Here is a 17,328-nt window from a genome sequence, read left to right as displayed (position 1 = left end):
TCACCCCAATCTTTGTTGTGGTGGTTGCATTAAGTACCTCCTATTAACAGCCTGCCTGTTTTTCAACCTGCATGAGGCCACACTCTCTATTCCAGTTAAACCGTCAAACACAGTACTAAGCGTGGGGCTGGGTAGAGCAGGAAGCAGTACTGGGGCCCTGGGCCCCAGGAGGTCAAAACCAAGTTCACACATTCAATCAAACACACCAGAAGAATCTTTCAGGACAGTTTCACAACACTAACAACAAAACAACAAACACCCTGTTCTGATATGTTAATCACATGTTCGTTTCTATCTCAGGCTCTGACTTAGTCAGGGTCACTTCACTGGCAGACTTGGGTTTATTTTGGCAAAAGGAACTGCATTTGGGTGTTCCCACAATATCCTGTATGCCGTTGAAAACAAGAATCAGACTTGACACATCCAAGGGCCCAAGTCATTACAGGAGAATAAGGGGTGTGCTGGAGACACAGGGCTACTAAGGGTAGGACTACACTGTAATAAAAGACCCGGGGCAGCAAGTCTCAGAGCCCAGCTCAGACTTGGGCTCACGCTGAGGGGCTAAAAACAGCTGTCTAGATGTTCCTGCTTGGCTGGGCATGGGAACATCTACACTGGTACGTTCAGCCCTATAGCGGGAGCCCAAGTCAGTTGACCTGGGATCTGAGACTTGGTTCTGGGGAGTTGTTTTTTTGCAGTGTAGACGTACCTTAAGATACCACTAATCATTTGTGGTTGGTGCTCTGAGGAATCAATAAAAATACTGGGGTGTGGGGATGAAAGGTATTGGGGGGAAAAAAGCGGTCTTCAACAAATGTTTGTACAGTGCCTAGCACAATGGAGTCCCGATGTGACTGGGGCCCCTACGTGTGGTCATGATACAAACAATACATAAAATACCACTATGAACAGATGCATGAAACAAGCATCGCCTCCCTAAGAACTGCTGGCAAGTTCTTACAGTGCAGTTCTGTTCTGAAGACTGACTCTATAAGAACAGTCCCTTCTTACTCAAGGGACCTGCTTTTTGTGCGATTCTGCTGGCTGAAGTCAGTCTGCATTGCTTCAGCCTTGCAGTCAACAAAGCTATAGGGGAGTCAGTTGGATTCTATTCTGGCTCATATTTCAAACAGAACCATTAAAGTAAGCTCCAACTGGACTCTATTTTGGCTCTTGCATCAAGCATAATAGCTAGTGAAGCTCCAATTACAGAACCTTTGATTTTCATGATAGCAGCCAACAAGGCCCCCGTATGACTTGCATATTCCAGGCTGAGTTTGCTGTTAAGACTCTTTGCGCTTGTAAACTGAGCACATTTGATTTGAAAATCATTGACATTCCACCACTCTGGAGCCCACACCACCATTTCTCCAGTCACTTTTCAGAAGAGAACCACACTTTACAGAGACTAAAAACAAAAAAACCACTCTGTTAAGAGAGCAAGATTGATTGTTACAATATGCAAACCTTGCTAAGGAGGTGTCCAAAAAAAAAAAAACGCAACCCGATAGATACATGTTTAGTTTCCTACCACAAAACATCCTCTCCCCCCTTGTTCTCGCCACACCACCAAAAAAGCCAACCCACACATCAGCAAGGTTCTGCATCTCAACCGGAAATGGATTAACCCCCCTCCCCCCAGTGGCTTGGGCATAAGGTAGTACGGCTACCAATATATCTCCTTAATCATTTTAGGTCAGGAAAAGATATTAGTCATCAGAAGCAATACAAGTAAACATCTACAAAAGGGTTAAAAATGAAGCAGTGGGTGAATCCTGTTTGCAAGGGCTCCAGAGCTTCCACTTACAGTCAAGTTTGCAAAAACAGTGTTCTTCAAAGAAAATGAATGTCAAGACAGAATTCTTTGGTCTGGAAAATCTCAATGGGTGCATAGAACGTGACACCAAGGAGAGAGAAAAGCAGAACGGAAGTCTGGTGAGAGAAGCAGCCTTTTTCTTGCCCTTTGCAGGATTTCTGTTGCTTCCCAGATTTTGGCCAGGGCTGGAAACATCCACAAACAAAAGAGTTTTTCTTGCAGTATTTCTGGACTAAACTGGGAAAAGTGCATAGAAAGCCATACCCACATATAAAAAAAATAAAAGTTAAAACCACTCTTCCAGATCCTACAAAGGTTTGGAACGAGGAGTTGGGGAGTAAGTTCTTCAAACTCAGGTGCCTAGGATTAATCTTCTACATCTATAGTCACCTGGATCAAAAGTCACCCTGATTTTCAGACATGCTGAGGACCTGCAACTCTCAGGGAAGTCAGTAGGAGAGGCAGGTGCTCAGCACCCTTTTTTGAGGGGAGGGATGGAGAAAGAGGACACTTCTATGTAGGTGACTATATATGCATTTAGAAGCCTAACTCTAAGCAACCACATTTGACAAACTTTGTCCTGAGTCTATGTTTATCCCACAGGTTGCACTGTTTCTATTTTTTTAGAATTCAGCACTCCCTCTTCTCCTCTGACACCTACTCCCACCATTTAAAAAAAAAAAATCAACTCAGGTTCCTCCCTGACCCCCCTCTCAGAATTCATCACTAATAAACTTGAAGCTGGGACAGTCTCCTGCACCCCCCACCTTGTGTTTATTTTGAGGGACAAAAATATTTGCACTGAGACACCTGAAATATAGGGCGTATCAATCTGTCCCACAAGTACCATGACCTGGTGGAAGGCAGTCTAGTCCAGACAATGGAGGGTGAATCTTAGTATCCTATGAGCAGCTAGAGCCTATTAGAGGTAAAATGTGCTTTTAAAGAAAGCTTAGGGGCAGTCCTTTGTAAAAACCTTTGTAAAAGTGTTTGCAGGACTCGAAGCATCAGTGTTGCAGAACTCCTAAGTTCCGCAGGGGGACTAAACCCTCCAGGGGAAGAGCTGCAGAGAAACAGCATTTAGGATTTACACTAACACTTAGCTTCAGCTCTGTAGGAAAGTAGCTTCAGATAGTACAAAACCAGCAGATGAAGTCATTTTTTGGGGAGGGAATTAAAGGAGGGGAGTAAATGAAGAAAGAGTCAAGGCTGCACTGTATCACACTGCCCCACAATTCCCCCCGAGGCCCTAGCTTACCCTTCTTGCTTTCCATAGGGAGAGAGAGATTTTTAAGTTTAAAATAAAGGAGGAAGAGAGAGTGAGCGTGCAAGAACAGATGCTAAACTATCAACTTTGAAGATACAGCAATTCTTAGAAACCCCAAAATGTCACAGGTAGAATCCAGTACAAATCTCCAGGCGTTTTTAAGTGCAAAACCAGGTAGGCTCTATCGAACTGCAGGTGGCTTTCCTTGGCGAAGCTTTTTAAACCCTCAAAAGGGAAACTCCCCTGGTAAAGGGAACAAATAAGCATGAGGTCACAGATACTGTAAGTTTGGGGAGGGAGGGATATAAATAGGACACTCAATCCAAGAATCCTTATCACTTTAGAGGATAAATTAAAAGTTAAAAAATGTTAGAAGTCTAGTAGACTCCTCCCAGCTCTTATGCTATTCACTTTTGGCCTTTAAATTTGATCAGAGAGCAAAAAACTACCTAAAAGTGGAAACTGACCAGCTAAAGTCCAGTTTCACTGCCTAGTTCTCATGCACTAGGCCTCTGCCATTATCTGTGGATTTCCAGCACTTCCAGGCAATGTTTCAATTTCTCCGTGAGCCCTTCTTCCCAAGAAGAGAGCCACCCTTTCCACTGACTTATTAATGCATTTTCAGGACAATATTTATAACTAGTCTGGGTTTGGTAAATCTTTTAGTACAGGGGTTCTCAGTCTGGGGGGGGGGGGGGGGGAAGAGAGAGAGAGAGAGAGCGCGTGTGTGTGTGTGAGACACACAAATACCTTTCCCTTTCCATATTTCTTGATCAGAGAAGGGTTCTGGGAAGGTCTCTGGATAGAGAAAAATGAGTACCACTGTGTTAATATATACAGTTATCCTCCTAAAGGGCCTTTATTAAAAGGCTCGGAAATCCAAAGTGAGTATGTGTAGCTAATATACCACAGCTAGGAGGTAACAAAGATATGCGTTACAGCAGTGGTTCTCAAACTTTTGTACTGGTGACCCCTTTCACATAGCAAGCCTTTGAGTGCGACCCCCCCACATATCCATTAAAAACACTTTATCTATTTAACACCATTATAAATGCTGAAGGCAAAGAGGGGTTTGGGATGGAGGCTGACAGCTCACAACCCCACCATGTAATAACCTCACAACCCCCTGAGGGGTCCTGCCCCCCAGTTTGAGAACCCCTGTATTACAGGATCAATGGATCACGCAGAGAGGGAAGATATTCCCTTCATTCTTCATGGAATCACACTGTAACCATCAGCCCCGTTCATTATTTGCAATGGAGTTTCCTACCTCCCCAGGCAAACAGATTACCTGCAATATCGCCACAGATAAAACATTAGGAAGGGAGGAAGCTTGTAACAGACTTGAGCTACCTAAAGTGATTGGGTCCATTACATCTCACTGTAGTAGCTGGGTGGGAGGAGGAAGATGGGGAGGGTGATGTCCAGAGGAAGCATCTTTACCCAAGGGACAACAACTGCAAATCAGGGAAGCAACCAATAGGTCCAACCCCTTCTCCATCTCAGTGTCCTCTTTCACCCTAAATGCAGCTGCCAAAACTAATAGAGCAAAGGGACTACATGGAGAAAAAAAGTTCTCAAGATGCCCTACCAGGGGAGTCTTTGCCAAGGAAAGGGGTATCAGTTTCTCAGACAGACAAAGCAATAACAGACAAGTATAACAAACAAAAAACACATTGCCCGTACATTGCCTTTTGTTTTTGCGTATCTGAAGGGGAAAAGAAAAATCAATGAGACTTCAGTTTAAAAAAAAACAAACAAAAAAAAACAAAAAAAAAACCTCTGTAAACATTTTAAAAGAAACATTTTGGATTTTTTTTTGAAGAGTGAAATAATCACCCCACCCCCAAAAGAATCTGACAGGAACATTAAAAATGGAGATTCAGAACTGCACACTTCGGTCTCGGAAGAAGCCCTCGGCCACTTGTGCTTCTCTGAAGGTCACGGTAATGGAGTTCGCCGTGATGTCTGTCACTGTCACTTCGCTGGGGGACAAGGTGGGGATCCAGGGGAGGCTGCCATCAACTGCATCCACACCTACTGCAGAGGGGGAGGTGGATAAGAGCACGTTAGAAAAAGAATGAGGGCCTACCAGAAGAGGAGCATCCTTGCTGGCTATGGGTGGGTGACATCAACCTGTGCCAAGTTTGCACATGCTCCAAGGCACTGTAGGTGTCTAATGCCCCCCCACAGAAAGTAAGGGGCAGAGGGAAGAGGTGGGAAGATAATGGGACAGTGAAGGGTGAGGGAAAGAAGGGGGAGCGGCAAGAAGAACGACAGACAGACACACAATCAACTGTGCAGGCTGATACTACAACAGCCCCCAGCAGCACCACTATGCTTACAGGTCCATCAGCATGTTCATTATACATTTCCCACCCTCTTTCCAAATGGGAATCAAAATATCCCACTTTAGGGGGAGTATCTGGCAACTGGATCTCAGCCCACTAGATCTCCTGGTTAGTGCACGTGTTCACTGTAGTGTAAACTCAACCCCCACCCCAACCAACCAAAACAACAAACAAACAATCAGAACTAATATTTTTTCAAGCTCATCCCTGATACCCCATGTTCCCTGGGCCTACGGGGGCCCTAACAAACTGAGGATTTTCCTCCATTGTACCTCCAAATCCAGCCAAGGGAAGGGCTGGATGTGACTCTCTCCAAAGCCCATCAATGCCACTCCTTTGGGGTCCAAAGGATACAAGAGTCTCCCTCTTTACTCCCTCCCCACCGAGGGGAGGAAGCTAAAAACATCTACTCTCCCCTGGAGCTCCTAATCTCTACCACTCAAAGTGAGGGGCCCAAATACCCCCCACTTCCACTTCCCCACAGTGTAAAAAACTCAAGAACAGATTGAATAAACCCCGCACCCAAAGAGAGCCACAAAAATATATGGAGAGGGGAGGGAAACATCCCCTCTCTATTACTTTACCTGTACTGCACCCTGTTGTCCCACCTGGGTATGGAATGTGGACCCCTTAACTGGGCATTTCCTGGCTTCTGTCTCAGATATCTGAGGTGTGTCTACTCTCACCTCGGAAAGAGTCCATTCACCCAGACACTAACCGGAATTCCGAACGTGCACACGTCGAGGGGAGAATAGAAAAATAGTTTTACATTTCTCTAGCACCTTTCATCCTTCAGATCCCAAACTGCTTTACATACTGCACAGCTAGGGATCACATCACCCACCATTAATATGCAGCACGACAGCCATTCTGCATTAGTGGCGCTACAGGGCAGTCGTGGAGGGGGAAGTTGAGATCACCAGAATCTAATTAGCCCCATGGCCCAACCTAATTCTAACTTGGGTAACACCTTGCTCCTACCAGGAGTGCCATGACATTAATTTTACATCTCATCAGGGAAACCGCACCTTCAGAAGCTCAACCTATGCAGGGGTAGTGGTTTGCTACTGACTCTGAAGGATATGACTCCTGAGATGCCATGAGCCCTCCCTGCAGCTCCCGGGATTGGCCTGGAGGTCTGCCATCCACTTACTGCCCTACTTAGCTTGTGACATTTGATGAAGTTCCAGTGACCTCTGCACCCCACCCTCAAAACAGGTGATTTAGCACAATATTAACGTAAAGGGATATTGGGTGGAAGAGAGGGAGGGCAGGGTTCCCATCGAGGCATGTGTGCAAATGTCAAAGTGGCACTACTAGAGGATTATGAGTATGTGAATTTATCCCTTTTAAGGTTCCCTTTATCGGGGTGCGGGGAAGAACTATATGCTGGAACATGACAAGACACAGTTTCTCACTGCAACAGACAGCCATGTCATCTCTCTGGAAAAGCAGAGGGGAGGAGCAGCACTAGCTTTCACATGCACTCTGATACTATGATGATGGTCACCAATATAAGAACACATAGGTGGCAACACCACAGAAACAGACCGATAGATTAACCGAGTTATTCATCCAGACAACTTGCAGAGGTGTTTGGGGACAACCTTGCCAATTATAGCCTTTGCACACATTCTAAAGAGCTGACCCAAAACCACACTCCCAGGATGCAGTAGGCAAGGAGGAAGAGTGTGTGTGTCCAGTAAACAAAATCAAGAGAGCATCACGCTCATGCCCCTCAATTCACAGTCAAATGGGGTCCCTGGCCTTACCTTCTTTGCTAGCATGCTGCGTCGCATCCCAGTCATTGGGAGTTTGCCTAGTCTCTAGTGCCACTGACTCCTTCAAGAAGAACTCACGCCTGTGGTTACGGCTCTCCAGGCTTGACATGCGTGGAAACTTTTTCCGTGACAGCCGGAGATATTTCTGGTTCTTGCGCTGCTTCCGGAGCGGGAATGGTAGGACGCCTCCCCCACTCTTCTCCGATAGCTCTGTCTGTCCTGGCTTGGCCCCTGCCAGATTGCTTCCTCCTCCTCCAAATCGCCGTGATAGAGAGAAACAGAGCTTCTCCTTTCCCTTGTGGGCACTCCTCAGGTCCATACCGTAAAGCCTCTGTGAATGGGAGTGGAGCAGAAAGGCCGGTCATCCCAGAGTATCAGAACTAAAGCACTTGTGTGTTTCAATGCCCTTGCAGGGACAGAACCATGCTAAGAGGAAGGGGGATAACTGTCTACAGGTGCATAAACGCCTAGGGAGGAGAGAGTTGTATAGCAAGGTCACTGAGCAGAGGGAAAGCTTGAGATGAATGTATCAAGTCAACCATCCCAACAGCAAGAGCTATTACTGTACGGCAGGGGTTCTCAAACTCTAGGTCGGGACCCCAAAGTGGGTCACGACCCTATTTTAAGGGGGTCGCCAAGGCTGGTGTTGGCCCTGTGCCCCAGCAAGTCTGAAGCCCAAGCCCCATCGCCCAGGGCTAAGCCCTTGGGCTTCAGCTTTAGCCCCCACACCCGGGGCGGTGGGGCTCGGTCTTTGGTACCCCCTCCTAGGGTCATGTCGTAATTTTTCTTGTCAGAAGGGGGGCACGGTGCAAATGAAGTTTGAGAACCGCTGCTGTACAGAATAGTCTCCTGAGACAGCCTGGTCAATCCCTGGGCATTGGTCTAGGAGTCAGGAGACATGGGTTCTAGTCTTGTGTCTGCCACTGATCTTCTAAATGACCATGGATAAGTCACTTCATCCCTCTATGCCTCCATTTCCCTTCCCATCTTTTGTTTGTCCTCTAAGGTCTCCAGGGAAAGGGTGGTCTCTCACTATGTGATCGTCCAGTGCCTAGCACAACAGGACCATGATCTTGACTGGAGCCTCTTGGCCCTACCATAATAAAAGCAAATACAAGTTGGAAGCTTAATTGCTTGGAATGTTTAAAATTGCGAAAACATCCTGGAGAAGAATACCATGGAGAGGTCTGCAAAAAGGAAAGGCTAGCTGAGCCAATAAATCTTTCCTCTCTATCTCTCCTTCCTAGGATCACCTCCATGGCACAGCAGTGGGCAGAGACATTATGGTTACTTGTGCAGGGTTGCTAGAACTTTGCTTCCATGTGACTAACGGCTCTGGCATTCCACAGGGCCAGGGCCCAGTTTGAATCCAGTGAGCACACAAACAGGTAGCATCTCTTTTATGGCAGAAATCTAATTGTTTAGGTACTTACATGGCCCTGATTGCCCTGCAGGGTACCTACCTCCATCCCTTCTGCACAGTGGAACCCACTTGCCCTAATCTGATTCCTCCACTGCCACAACGACCCTCTACAGGCCATCTCCATCTGGGCCTGAGCATGGTTTAAGTTTTGCTGAAAATAAACATTAACATGGAGGCACAAGTTTCACCGGAGAGCTGTTTACAAGACAGATTATCCGAGTGCTGCCCAAACCTCCTCCATCCCTCACACAGGGATAATCTCCAGCAGAGGGATGCTCTCAGTGCCCTCTCAGAGCCTGAAGCAGCAAAGAAAGGGGGCTTGTGCACATTAGAACAAAAGGTGTTTAACATGCTAGCTGGCACACGGTAAAATCTTTGCGTACACGGGGCACACTAGTTTTAACACATGCTAGCCAGTCGCGCTCAGGTGGCTAGCCAGTTTCTATCACTGCTGCAATGTCCACACTGTTATTTTTAGTGTGCTAGCATGAGCCCTGCCAACACAAGTTTGCGTACTCAGTCTGGGAGTGTGGGCACACCCTCAATGGGAATGCCTTGGGTTCATCTCAATCCGCTAAATGGGTTAAAAACTGCAGCTTGCTTGTCTACACTAGGATTTTAAAACGTGTTATCTATTATGTTTAAAACCCACCACCTTTCTTCCTGGTATGGACAAAGTCAGAGGATACACTATTGCAAACAGAAAGTTAGCTTCACCCTGGAAGATCCATAGATGCAGTAACAAAGGGGCTAAGGATGGGAGAAGACACGCCAGGAAGAGTGAAAGGTTACCTGTAATAAGAGGCGTTTCGGTTTAGGGCCTCTCTTCCTGTATCCTGATGCACGGTCTCTCTCTTCCCTGCAAGGAAAAAAAAAAAACTATGAGACAAGATGACAAACTACAATACAGAACAACATAGCACAAGGTCCAACTAGGGCTTCCACTCTCTGTATCTAGCTAGTTCCCTTAATTCCTTCACCAAACCTCACTGGCCAGCATCAAGAGTGAGGAGAAAACCCCAGAGCTGCTTCTTGTGGGAGTAAAAACCTTGTTAGAAAGGAAACTTCAAAGGCTCAGTTGATCTAGGTTGGGATATGGTGCCTCTAAGTCACCTGTTTATATCCAGCCCAGATGTCAATGACTGGAAGTTATTCACACTAGCTCTCCAGCAGCTTTTGGGCAATGAGAGGACAAGCGTCCTTCTCACAAAACCACCATGACTGGCACTGACTTCTTTCTTGCCAGTCTCAGCAGAGTCCCAGGGCTGAATGGGCCATGGAGAATGAAACAAACATTCCCACAGGTGGCCACCCTTGATGGCGATTGAGGCATATTGGCAGGACAGCAGAGATGCTTATGTCATTGCTGCCCATGCTATTCCCATTCTATGCATACAGGACTTTTTTATTTTAAGTTTTCCATTGGGGGGGGGGGGGGGGGAGACCAAGCCCTCTTACTTCTCTTCATAAGCCACTACCAGGCGAGGATCCAGGATGTGATCCTCCGGCTCCCATGTGCTGTATCTGAAGAAATAAAAATGAATATATTTTAAAAAGACTTCAGTGAAACATCTTCTTTGCAAGGGCTGCTACTGGCATTACTGAGGCTCTGGAACCTGCCTCCCATACATCGATCATTCCTCAATGGCAGGTCAGGGACCAGCCACACTACTTTTAGAGCTTTGGGAACTTCCCATTACCCCCCCCCCCCCAGAATCAGTCTAAACCCTACATCATCCACTCTTTGTAAGAGAATAGAGAGGGCTTCCTGCCACAGGCCCCCTCAAAACCTTTCTTAAAGGCAGCAGGAGCATCATAAGCTACTCCCACCAATGAAGGCTGAGCAAGTCTGCTCTGCAGTGCTGCTCCCAACTTGGGGAGCAAATCCAGCTCTGCCCCATGGCAGACCACTAACCACTAAGGCAATGGGCCTGGGTGGGTGGGATTTTCAAGAAAACAGGACACTCGAGATTAATAGATTCCTAAGCAGAAATATATTTCTTCTCCTGTGTTATTAACATATCTCGGATTATTGAAGCTGGAAGGATTAAAACAGCTGAATGGATTTTTCACCACAGATGCTGTTTGTTTAAAAAAAAAAAAAAAAAAAAAAAAAAAGGACACCTAGATCTGGGGCCTAAACTAAGTTGACTATGAGCCTTCAGACCCTTTTGCTATTTCTTATCCTACTAACTCCTCCTATATCGGTGACAAGACGCTGATGGACTAGCTTTTATACACCAGTTCTAGATTTGGATAAGAAAAAAAGGGATGCATGCATATTGTTTTCAGCAGCACAGAAGCTATCTAACATAAGCCAGGTGTGGGGGGGCGGGGGGGGGGGGGGGGAGGAAGAGGACTGGAAATAGTACTTCCGAACTTGGCACCCAGAAAACAGAAGCTAGCCTTGCAGAGCAGAAAAGTCATCAGCCCATCTTCCTCCCTTACTGTTATGCAGCTGAGACAGGAACCAGGGGTTAGGTGAGGTATGTGTGGTATCAGTGAGACATTCTGACTATGGGGAAGTCTTTAAAAAATGCTTTCTGAGAAGAGCTAGAACATGGAAGAGCTAAATGCAAGAGAAAAAACAATTCTGGAAGGGTTACTACTCACAAAGGTCATGTTTGACTGGGGCTGGGGTGTGGTATCCATCTGGAATGCCCATCCCAACAGGGAGGAGAATATCGCTCTAAAACAATATGTTCCAGAGTGATTTATTTTCTGGACTAAAAAGGTCTATGACCCATGCAGCAGAGCACACACTCATACATTCCTGAAGGGGGGAGAGAAGTTTACCAAAAACCACATGCAGGGCAGTGGTGTTTGTACAAACATCTCTGCAGCAGAGCAGCAAGCCAAAATTATTACAGAACGGTCTGGTTTTTGGATGAAGAGGTGTACATTATGCGTGTGGTTCTGGAACATTCACTCCTGATGCGGAAGAGAGTATCAAGATAGGGTTTCTAGAATCATCCTCAGGAATCTCCCCTAATGTAGATTCCTCAACAAGGGAGAAGGATAGGTATGAAACCCAGGAATTCTAAGATGTACTTTATTCTAGAAGGTTATGGACAGAGCACAGGGTTAAGAACAGACAGGCCTTCACCATTCCCTGTTAACTGACCCTTCCCACCCTTGTCACTCCACCCTCACCAATTCTCCCGCATCTTTTCACCCAAGCCTCCTGCAGCAGTCTCGGTATCTGCAGGCTGCCAAAGTTAAGATGTTATTTGTGCAGAGGAAGGTTCCTTTCTCTCCCTTCCAGAGATTTTGGCATTCGTTTTTTACAGAAGAGGGAGGGAAAATCAGGCAGAGGATTCCTTTTCTGGTGGCAGAGGAGGAGGGGGATTTGTTACAAAAAACCTGATGGGTGTTTCCTTTCCTCTGCAGCTCAGCTCCCTGCTCACTGCAGTGGCAAAACACTGCATATATATAAAAAAAAAAACATGGTGCAATTTGCACCACACACACACATACACAGTCCAGGCTGCAGCAGCAGAACTGCAGAGAGAGCACACACTCTGGAAAACACAGATCATGTGATCTCTCGCTCTCTCCCCCCCCCCCCCCCCATCTCAAACAAGTTGTAAACAAGCTTGTGGCTGAGTCAGATCTGTAACCCTTCCAGTCCCTGCCTGCAGCAGCACAACCCAGAGATTTGATAGGTGTGGCAAATTAATGAGGGAAATTTGAGAAGAATATGTGGAATGCACAGGAAAGGAGCAAATGCACTATTTGTACCTGACCCTTTACTCCATTCCATCAACACCACAGTGGGAGTAAATGAATAATGGGCAAGGAGATCAGAAACGGCAAAACACACACACACACACACAGAGGAAGAGAAAACCAAGATGGGTAGAGGGAGAGGGATGTGCTGGAAGGCTAGGATGTAAACACCTAAGTATGCTGCACACCTCTGCATGTACAGAGCATTCAGAGATCAAGGACAGAGACTGGTAAAAGGAAGGAAGAGAGTAAACAACTGAAGCATTTAGGTTTCAAGCAATGCTAGCCCTGGAGAGAACAGGTTTCAAAAATGAGATACCAATCAACAGGGTTTGATATTTTTATGTTTTGAGGTGTCATGGCAGCAAAACAAGGAATCCTCTCCCCTCTGAGCCAGGAGGCTGTGAGGGTTCAAATGCCCATGCTAGGATTTTGTTTCGCTGCGGATCTCAAGGTCTGGGGGAAAGAAAGGAAGGAAGAAAGAAGGCAAAAGGAGGTAAGTGCTGCACTGTCCTTCAGAAGAGATATTAGACCAAACTCAGTCCACCCATTCCTGCTGGCTAATGATCAAGCAGAAGTGAAATGCTTTCCACAAGTGCAGTCACTGCAGTGGTGCCTAACGGGACAAACACCAATGTTCTGTGCTTCTAGCAGTGCAGACATGCTCCCAACTTGAATGCCTGAATACACAAAGCTGAAGTTAACTCTAAAGTCAGCAGGCCCACAGAAAATGGCCTTGGTGCTAAACCGTACTATAGATATTGGTACTCAAGTGTACAGGGTTAAATTGATCACAGAATTTATAGCCAGGAAGAAAATTTTTCCCTTCCCACACCAACCAGAGAGATAAGGACTGTATACACTTGTGTGTACACACACACACACACACACCTGGGAGGTGGGGGTGTGAGACAGGGCATTTGGGGATGTTTCAACTTCTTTTTAGAAGAGTGAAGACAGATGTCCATATGGACTGAGGAGGACTAGTCCATTTAGGCAGGCAGTTCATATAGTAATAATTTTACATAATCCCTTTCATCTCACAGCATTTTACAGATTGTTCCCTGCCGAAAAAGTCACTCCCAATTGAAATGCAGCCACTTCTGGGGAAAACTAAAATAACAACTAAAATAATTTAGGAGAGGAACAGAAATATACCCTAACCAATGGAAAATAGTGGTATTCCTCAAAAGGCAACACAGATTCCCTGGGTTGGACTGTGACCAGTAAATCTGAGTCAGTGCCTCTTCTCTCGTGAAGGGAAATCTTTAATGATAAGAGGTAATGCTCACAATTTGTGTCTTATCCAAAAGGAAGCACTTCTAGAGGCAACCCACCCTCTAATAATATGCTAGGGGGTCTTCTCAGTACTGACCTGGAAGGAAGAACACCTCCTACTGAATGTAACACTTAAAACCATAGCACCTGGGTTTCCCTTGGAGTTTTCCTATGTAAGATGGATGGATTGGAAGTAGTCAGCAAGTGGACAGTTTCAGAGGGGAGAGGATAATCGAAAGAAAAGAGAGGCAACTGAGGGATATGGGCCCATGCTTCAGCCTCACCATGTATTAAGTCAGTCAGGAATATGGGTACATAGAGTGTGTTTGGGGCTGTCTGTCTTTTTTGGAGCAAGGCACAAGAGAACATATGTTAATAACATGGGGAGCAGAAATACAGCCAAAGCCATTACTGACAAGTGGGGGGGGAGAGGAGAGAAGATACTTACTTTGGGGGCCATCCTTTCCACTTCACCAGGTATTCTACATTACCCTAGAGAGAGAGAGGGGGGAAAAAAATGATAAGCCTTGCAACCCAAAATGGGTCCTACAGGAATAAGAGAAACTGTGTCAAGAGAATGCCCTTTGGTCTGCACTGGCAACAGTGCGCACTGAAGAGCTTGTTCCCCATCACTACCTTTAAAAAAAAAATTAAGCCTTTTCTTCATTAAACTGAATAATCCATAGGTTTCTCAAGCACATGCGTGTGTAGTCCTGGTACTCTCAAATGACCCTACTATCAACCAGGGAGCACAGCTCTGCAGGTGTTTCGAAAGTGACCAGTACCAGAAGGCGGAGCCCCAGCAACCCTCCAACAAGCAGCCCACATGTGCACAGCTCCATAACTCATGAGCAACCCTACAACAAGTCCGCATGCATAAACATGATGGGAGGAAAACTCATGCCAGGAATGGAACAAGTGTCTGAGGGGCTAGTTATAAGAAGCCAGAAGAAATACAAAATTTTAGAAGCTATGAAATGCCTCTTTGGCACGTCCCCTTCCAGTTGCTACATGCTTTGCACAAACACTGTCCCCTCCATCCAAGCCACTCAACCTTCTGACCTGAACAAACAGCAATTCAAAGCTGAATTTAAAGGTATCCACTTACTTGTTCACTATATAGGGGGGAGAAGGAAGAAATGGGAGAGTATGGAAATCAATTCAAGAGCCCTGAGGAGCAGGTGTACAACTGATATGATCTTTGAGAAATAATAAATAACAGCATGATTTTGCCCTTAGAACTCTTCCTGAAGTGTGGTGTGTACACACATACTTATGGAGGCAGGGCATGGAAAATGTAAAAATTAAGATACACTTAACATACACAATGGGTTGTAGGGGGAAGGGAGATCATGCAATTGGTTTCATTTTCTTGAAGGGGGGGGGTTTCAGCTTTCAAATATGTGAAAAAATACTGCCTTATAAGCCATTGAAGGCTCTCACGACATTTCACAGGTGTTTATGGTTAATCCTCATAATAGCCCATGAGGTGGCTAATACCTGCTTCATCCCCATTTTACAGCTGTGAAAACGGAGTCACTAAATTCAAGACCAACATTTTCAGGAGTGTCCATTGATTCTGGGTGCCCGATTGACACATCTCGGCATGAATTTCAGAAGTGCTGAGCATCAATAATTCCAATTCAAGTTAATGGGAGCTCAACACCCCTGAAAAAAGTCAGAGCCCCATAGAATCTCAGAGCATTCAAAACAGTACACAAAATTAGTGGCAAATAAAAAAAATAGGCCAAAATAACTTGGTTATCAAAAGGTCACCAAAAGAGTCAGTGTCAGAAGTAGAAACCAAGCTCCTTCAATTCCCACTTCTATCATTTAAACACAATGCCGTGCTTTCGCATACAATGATCCCTCCCAGAGTCCCACATCAACATTTCAACATTCATTGCACTATGCCTTATTCAATCACCCCATCATCTACAGAAGTGGCCATTCAAACCACAAGTACAGCTCAGCACCCAAGAGTCAAGACGGTGCAAAAATGACTTGTCTAAGGTAACAGAGGTGATAGGATAAACATGCAGGCATCTCTCCCATTTCCATCAGTGCTTCTCTCCCCATACCCACATTTTTCCAAAAAGAAATGAACCCTTACTGCAAATTAAAATCTCAAGGAATTGAAGATATACGCCACACTTAAAAAGACTTGCACCCACAGGCATGAAGGATCAGGAAAGGGAGGTCAGCAAATTTGGCAAGGTGGCCTCTTCTTGAGCAGGCCATTACACATTTAAGGGGAGGTGGTAAAAGGAAAAGATGACCTAGTTGTGGGAGGTGGAAAAGGGGAAGAAGAACGGGCAGGGATCCTCTTTCCCCTACAACCTCACATCTAGTTCTTCTTTCTCTCCATTCCTGCAGGGAACAGCATGCAGAGATGTATGTATGGAAATGGTACCTGTCCTCTCTCTGGGAGGTTGGAGGAGTAGGTGATGGTGACCCCCACCATACAGCTCTACTTGTAACATGGTGACAGAAAAACATACCCATGCCCTGCAGCACTGGGGCTTGACATGATCCTCCTCACGCCCCCTTCCCGCAGCATGGTGCTAGTACCCATCACCACGCCCCCCCTCCCGCATGCAGCATGGGTGGGGGTACATACTGATGCCCCCATACCCGATGCCTGCAGCATGGGGTGGGAGGTAGATGCCCGTGTCCGTCACACCCCCTACAGCACAAAATATGTACGAGAAGGCACGACAGGGGAGCTGGGCCTCCTGCGCCCCTTCCCTGCAGCGTGGAGCTCTGGAGCCCCCCGCACGGGAGGGCGAGGTGGGAAATAGATGCTGGTGCCCCCTCCTCACCTTCCTTATGCGCTTCTTCCTGATACTCTCCACCGCAAACACCTGCTCCCCGATAGCAGAGAGCTCCATGCAGGGGGAAGGAGGAGGCGGCTGCTCCCCGTACCGCTGCGGGGGGGACCGGCTGCAAGAAGGCGGCGGGTGCGGTGGTGGCTCCTACTGCTGCTGGTCCCTGTCTTACTCACGCTCACACACCCCCTCGCGCTCAATCACGCCGCCGACAACGTTCCATTTTAGAATCTGCGCAACATTTTCCCAGGCGCGCGCGAGCCCCCCACCCCCTTCCGCGGGCGCGCGGGCGCGCGCCTGGCCGGGTCCCTCCTCCCGCCAAGCGGATCGTGAGCGTGAGATATATCCCCGGCCTTCGCTCGCCGTTCCCGACGGGTCTCTATTTGGCGCTGTCTAGACGGCTAAGGTTGAAGGATGGGGCCTAGACCAGTTTTCTCTGGACAGCCCGCCGAGCCCGGAGCTCCTTTACTCCCAACCTCTGTAGGAGGAGCTGAGGGAGTGAGAGGCATTGGGCTCCTCGCTGCCATGGGTTCTAATCCCAACGGTACCCCCTTCTAGGAGACAAACAGCCCTTGTCTGTAGCAGCCTGAGGGGCAGATGCAGTATTTTCCTTTCATAAGTGGGAGGGGAAGGAGGTGGTCTCACCCCTGTCTTTCCCCTCCAGCAGTTCTCATTCCCTCTGAAAGCCTAAGAGCAACATTGCTGAGCTCTGTGGGGATTAGAGGAGGGTAGGGTTTTTTTGCTATTTAAGAACAGACCTTAAATGAGGAAATGCAGTGCAGTCCCTGGATAGTGCACTGGACTGGGAGCCAGGAGACCTGGGCTCTGTTCCCAGCTCTGCCCCTGATGAGCATG

The 17,328-nt window shown here is 46.8% G+C and overlaps 1 protein-coding gene and 1 long non-coding RNA gene across 5 annotated transcripts; one reads left to right on the top strand and one right to left on the bottom strand.

Annotated features, from left to right (window-relative positions):
- Nucleotides 1-3,596: 3,596 nt before the first annotated feature.
- On the bottom strand, nt 3,597-16,746 carry CBX7 (chromobox 7). 4 transcript variants are annotated; one of them, XM_042843539.2, is made up of 7 exons: nt 16,468-16,685; nt 14,094-14,137; nt 10,097-10,162; nt 9,431-9,497; nt 8,679-8,789; nt 7,207-7,546; nt 4,469-5,120 (listed from the first exon to the last, which is right to left on the bottom strand). In XM_042843539.2, the coding sequence occupies exons 1-7, from the start codon at nt 16,534-16,536 to the stop codon at nt 4,966-4,968; spliced, it is 852 nt and encodes a 283-aa protein (XP_042699473.1). In that variant the 5' UTR covers nt 16,537-16,685; the 3' UTR covers nt 4,469-4,965. The 4 variants fall into 4 exon arrangements, with proteins under 4 accessions (XP_005302577.1, XP_042699473.1, XP_005302576.1 ...); XM_005302519.5 differs by having other exon boundaries at nt 4,824-5,123; XM_005302520.5 differs by lacking the exon at nt 8,679-8,789 and having other exon boundaries at nt 3,597-5,123; nt 16,468-16,746.
- Nucleotides 12,470-14,881, top strand: LOC135980782 (uncharacterized). The gene is made up of 2 exons (XR_010597683.1): nt 12,470-12,863; nt 14,332-14,881. It is a non-coding gene; the product is annotated as an uncharacterized LOC135980782 (long non-coding RNA).
- Nucleotides 16,747-17,328: the final 582 nt, after the last annotated feature.

Source organism: Chrysemys picta, chromosome 1, assembly GCF_011386835.1.
Source record: "Chrysemys picta bellii isolate R12L10 chromosome 1, ASM1138683v2, whole genome shotgun sequence".
Classification (NCBI taxonomy): Eukaryota; Metazoa; Chordata; order Testudines; family Emydidae; genus Chrysemys; species Chrysemys picta.
Note: the sequence above shows the minus strand (reverse complement) of the source record. Positions and strands in the feature narration are given on the sequence as shown.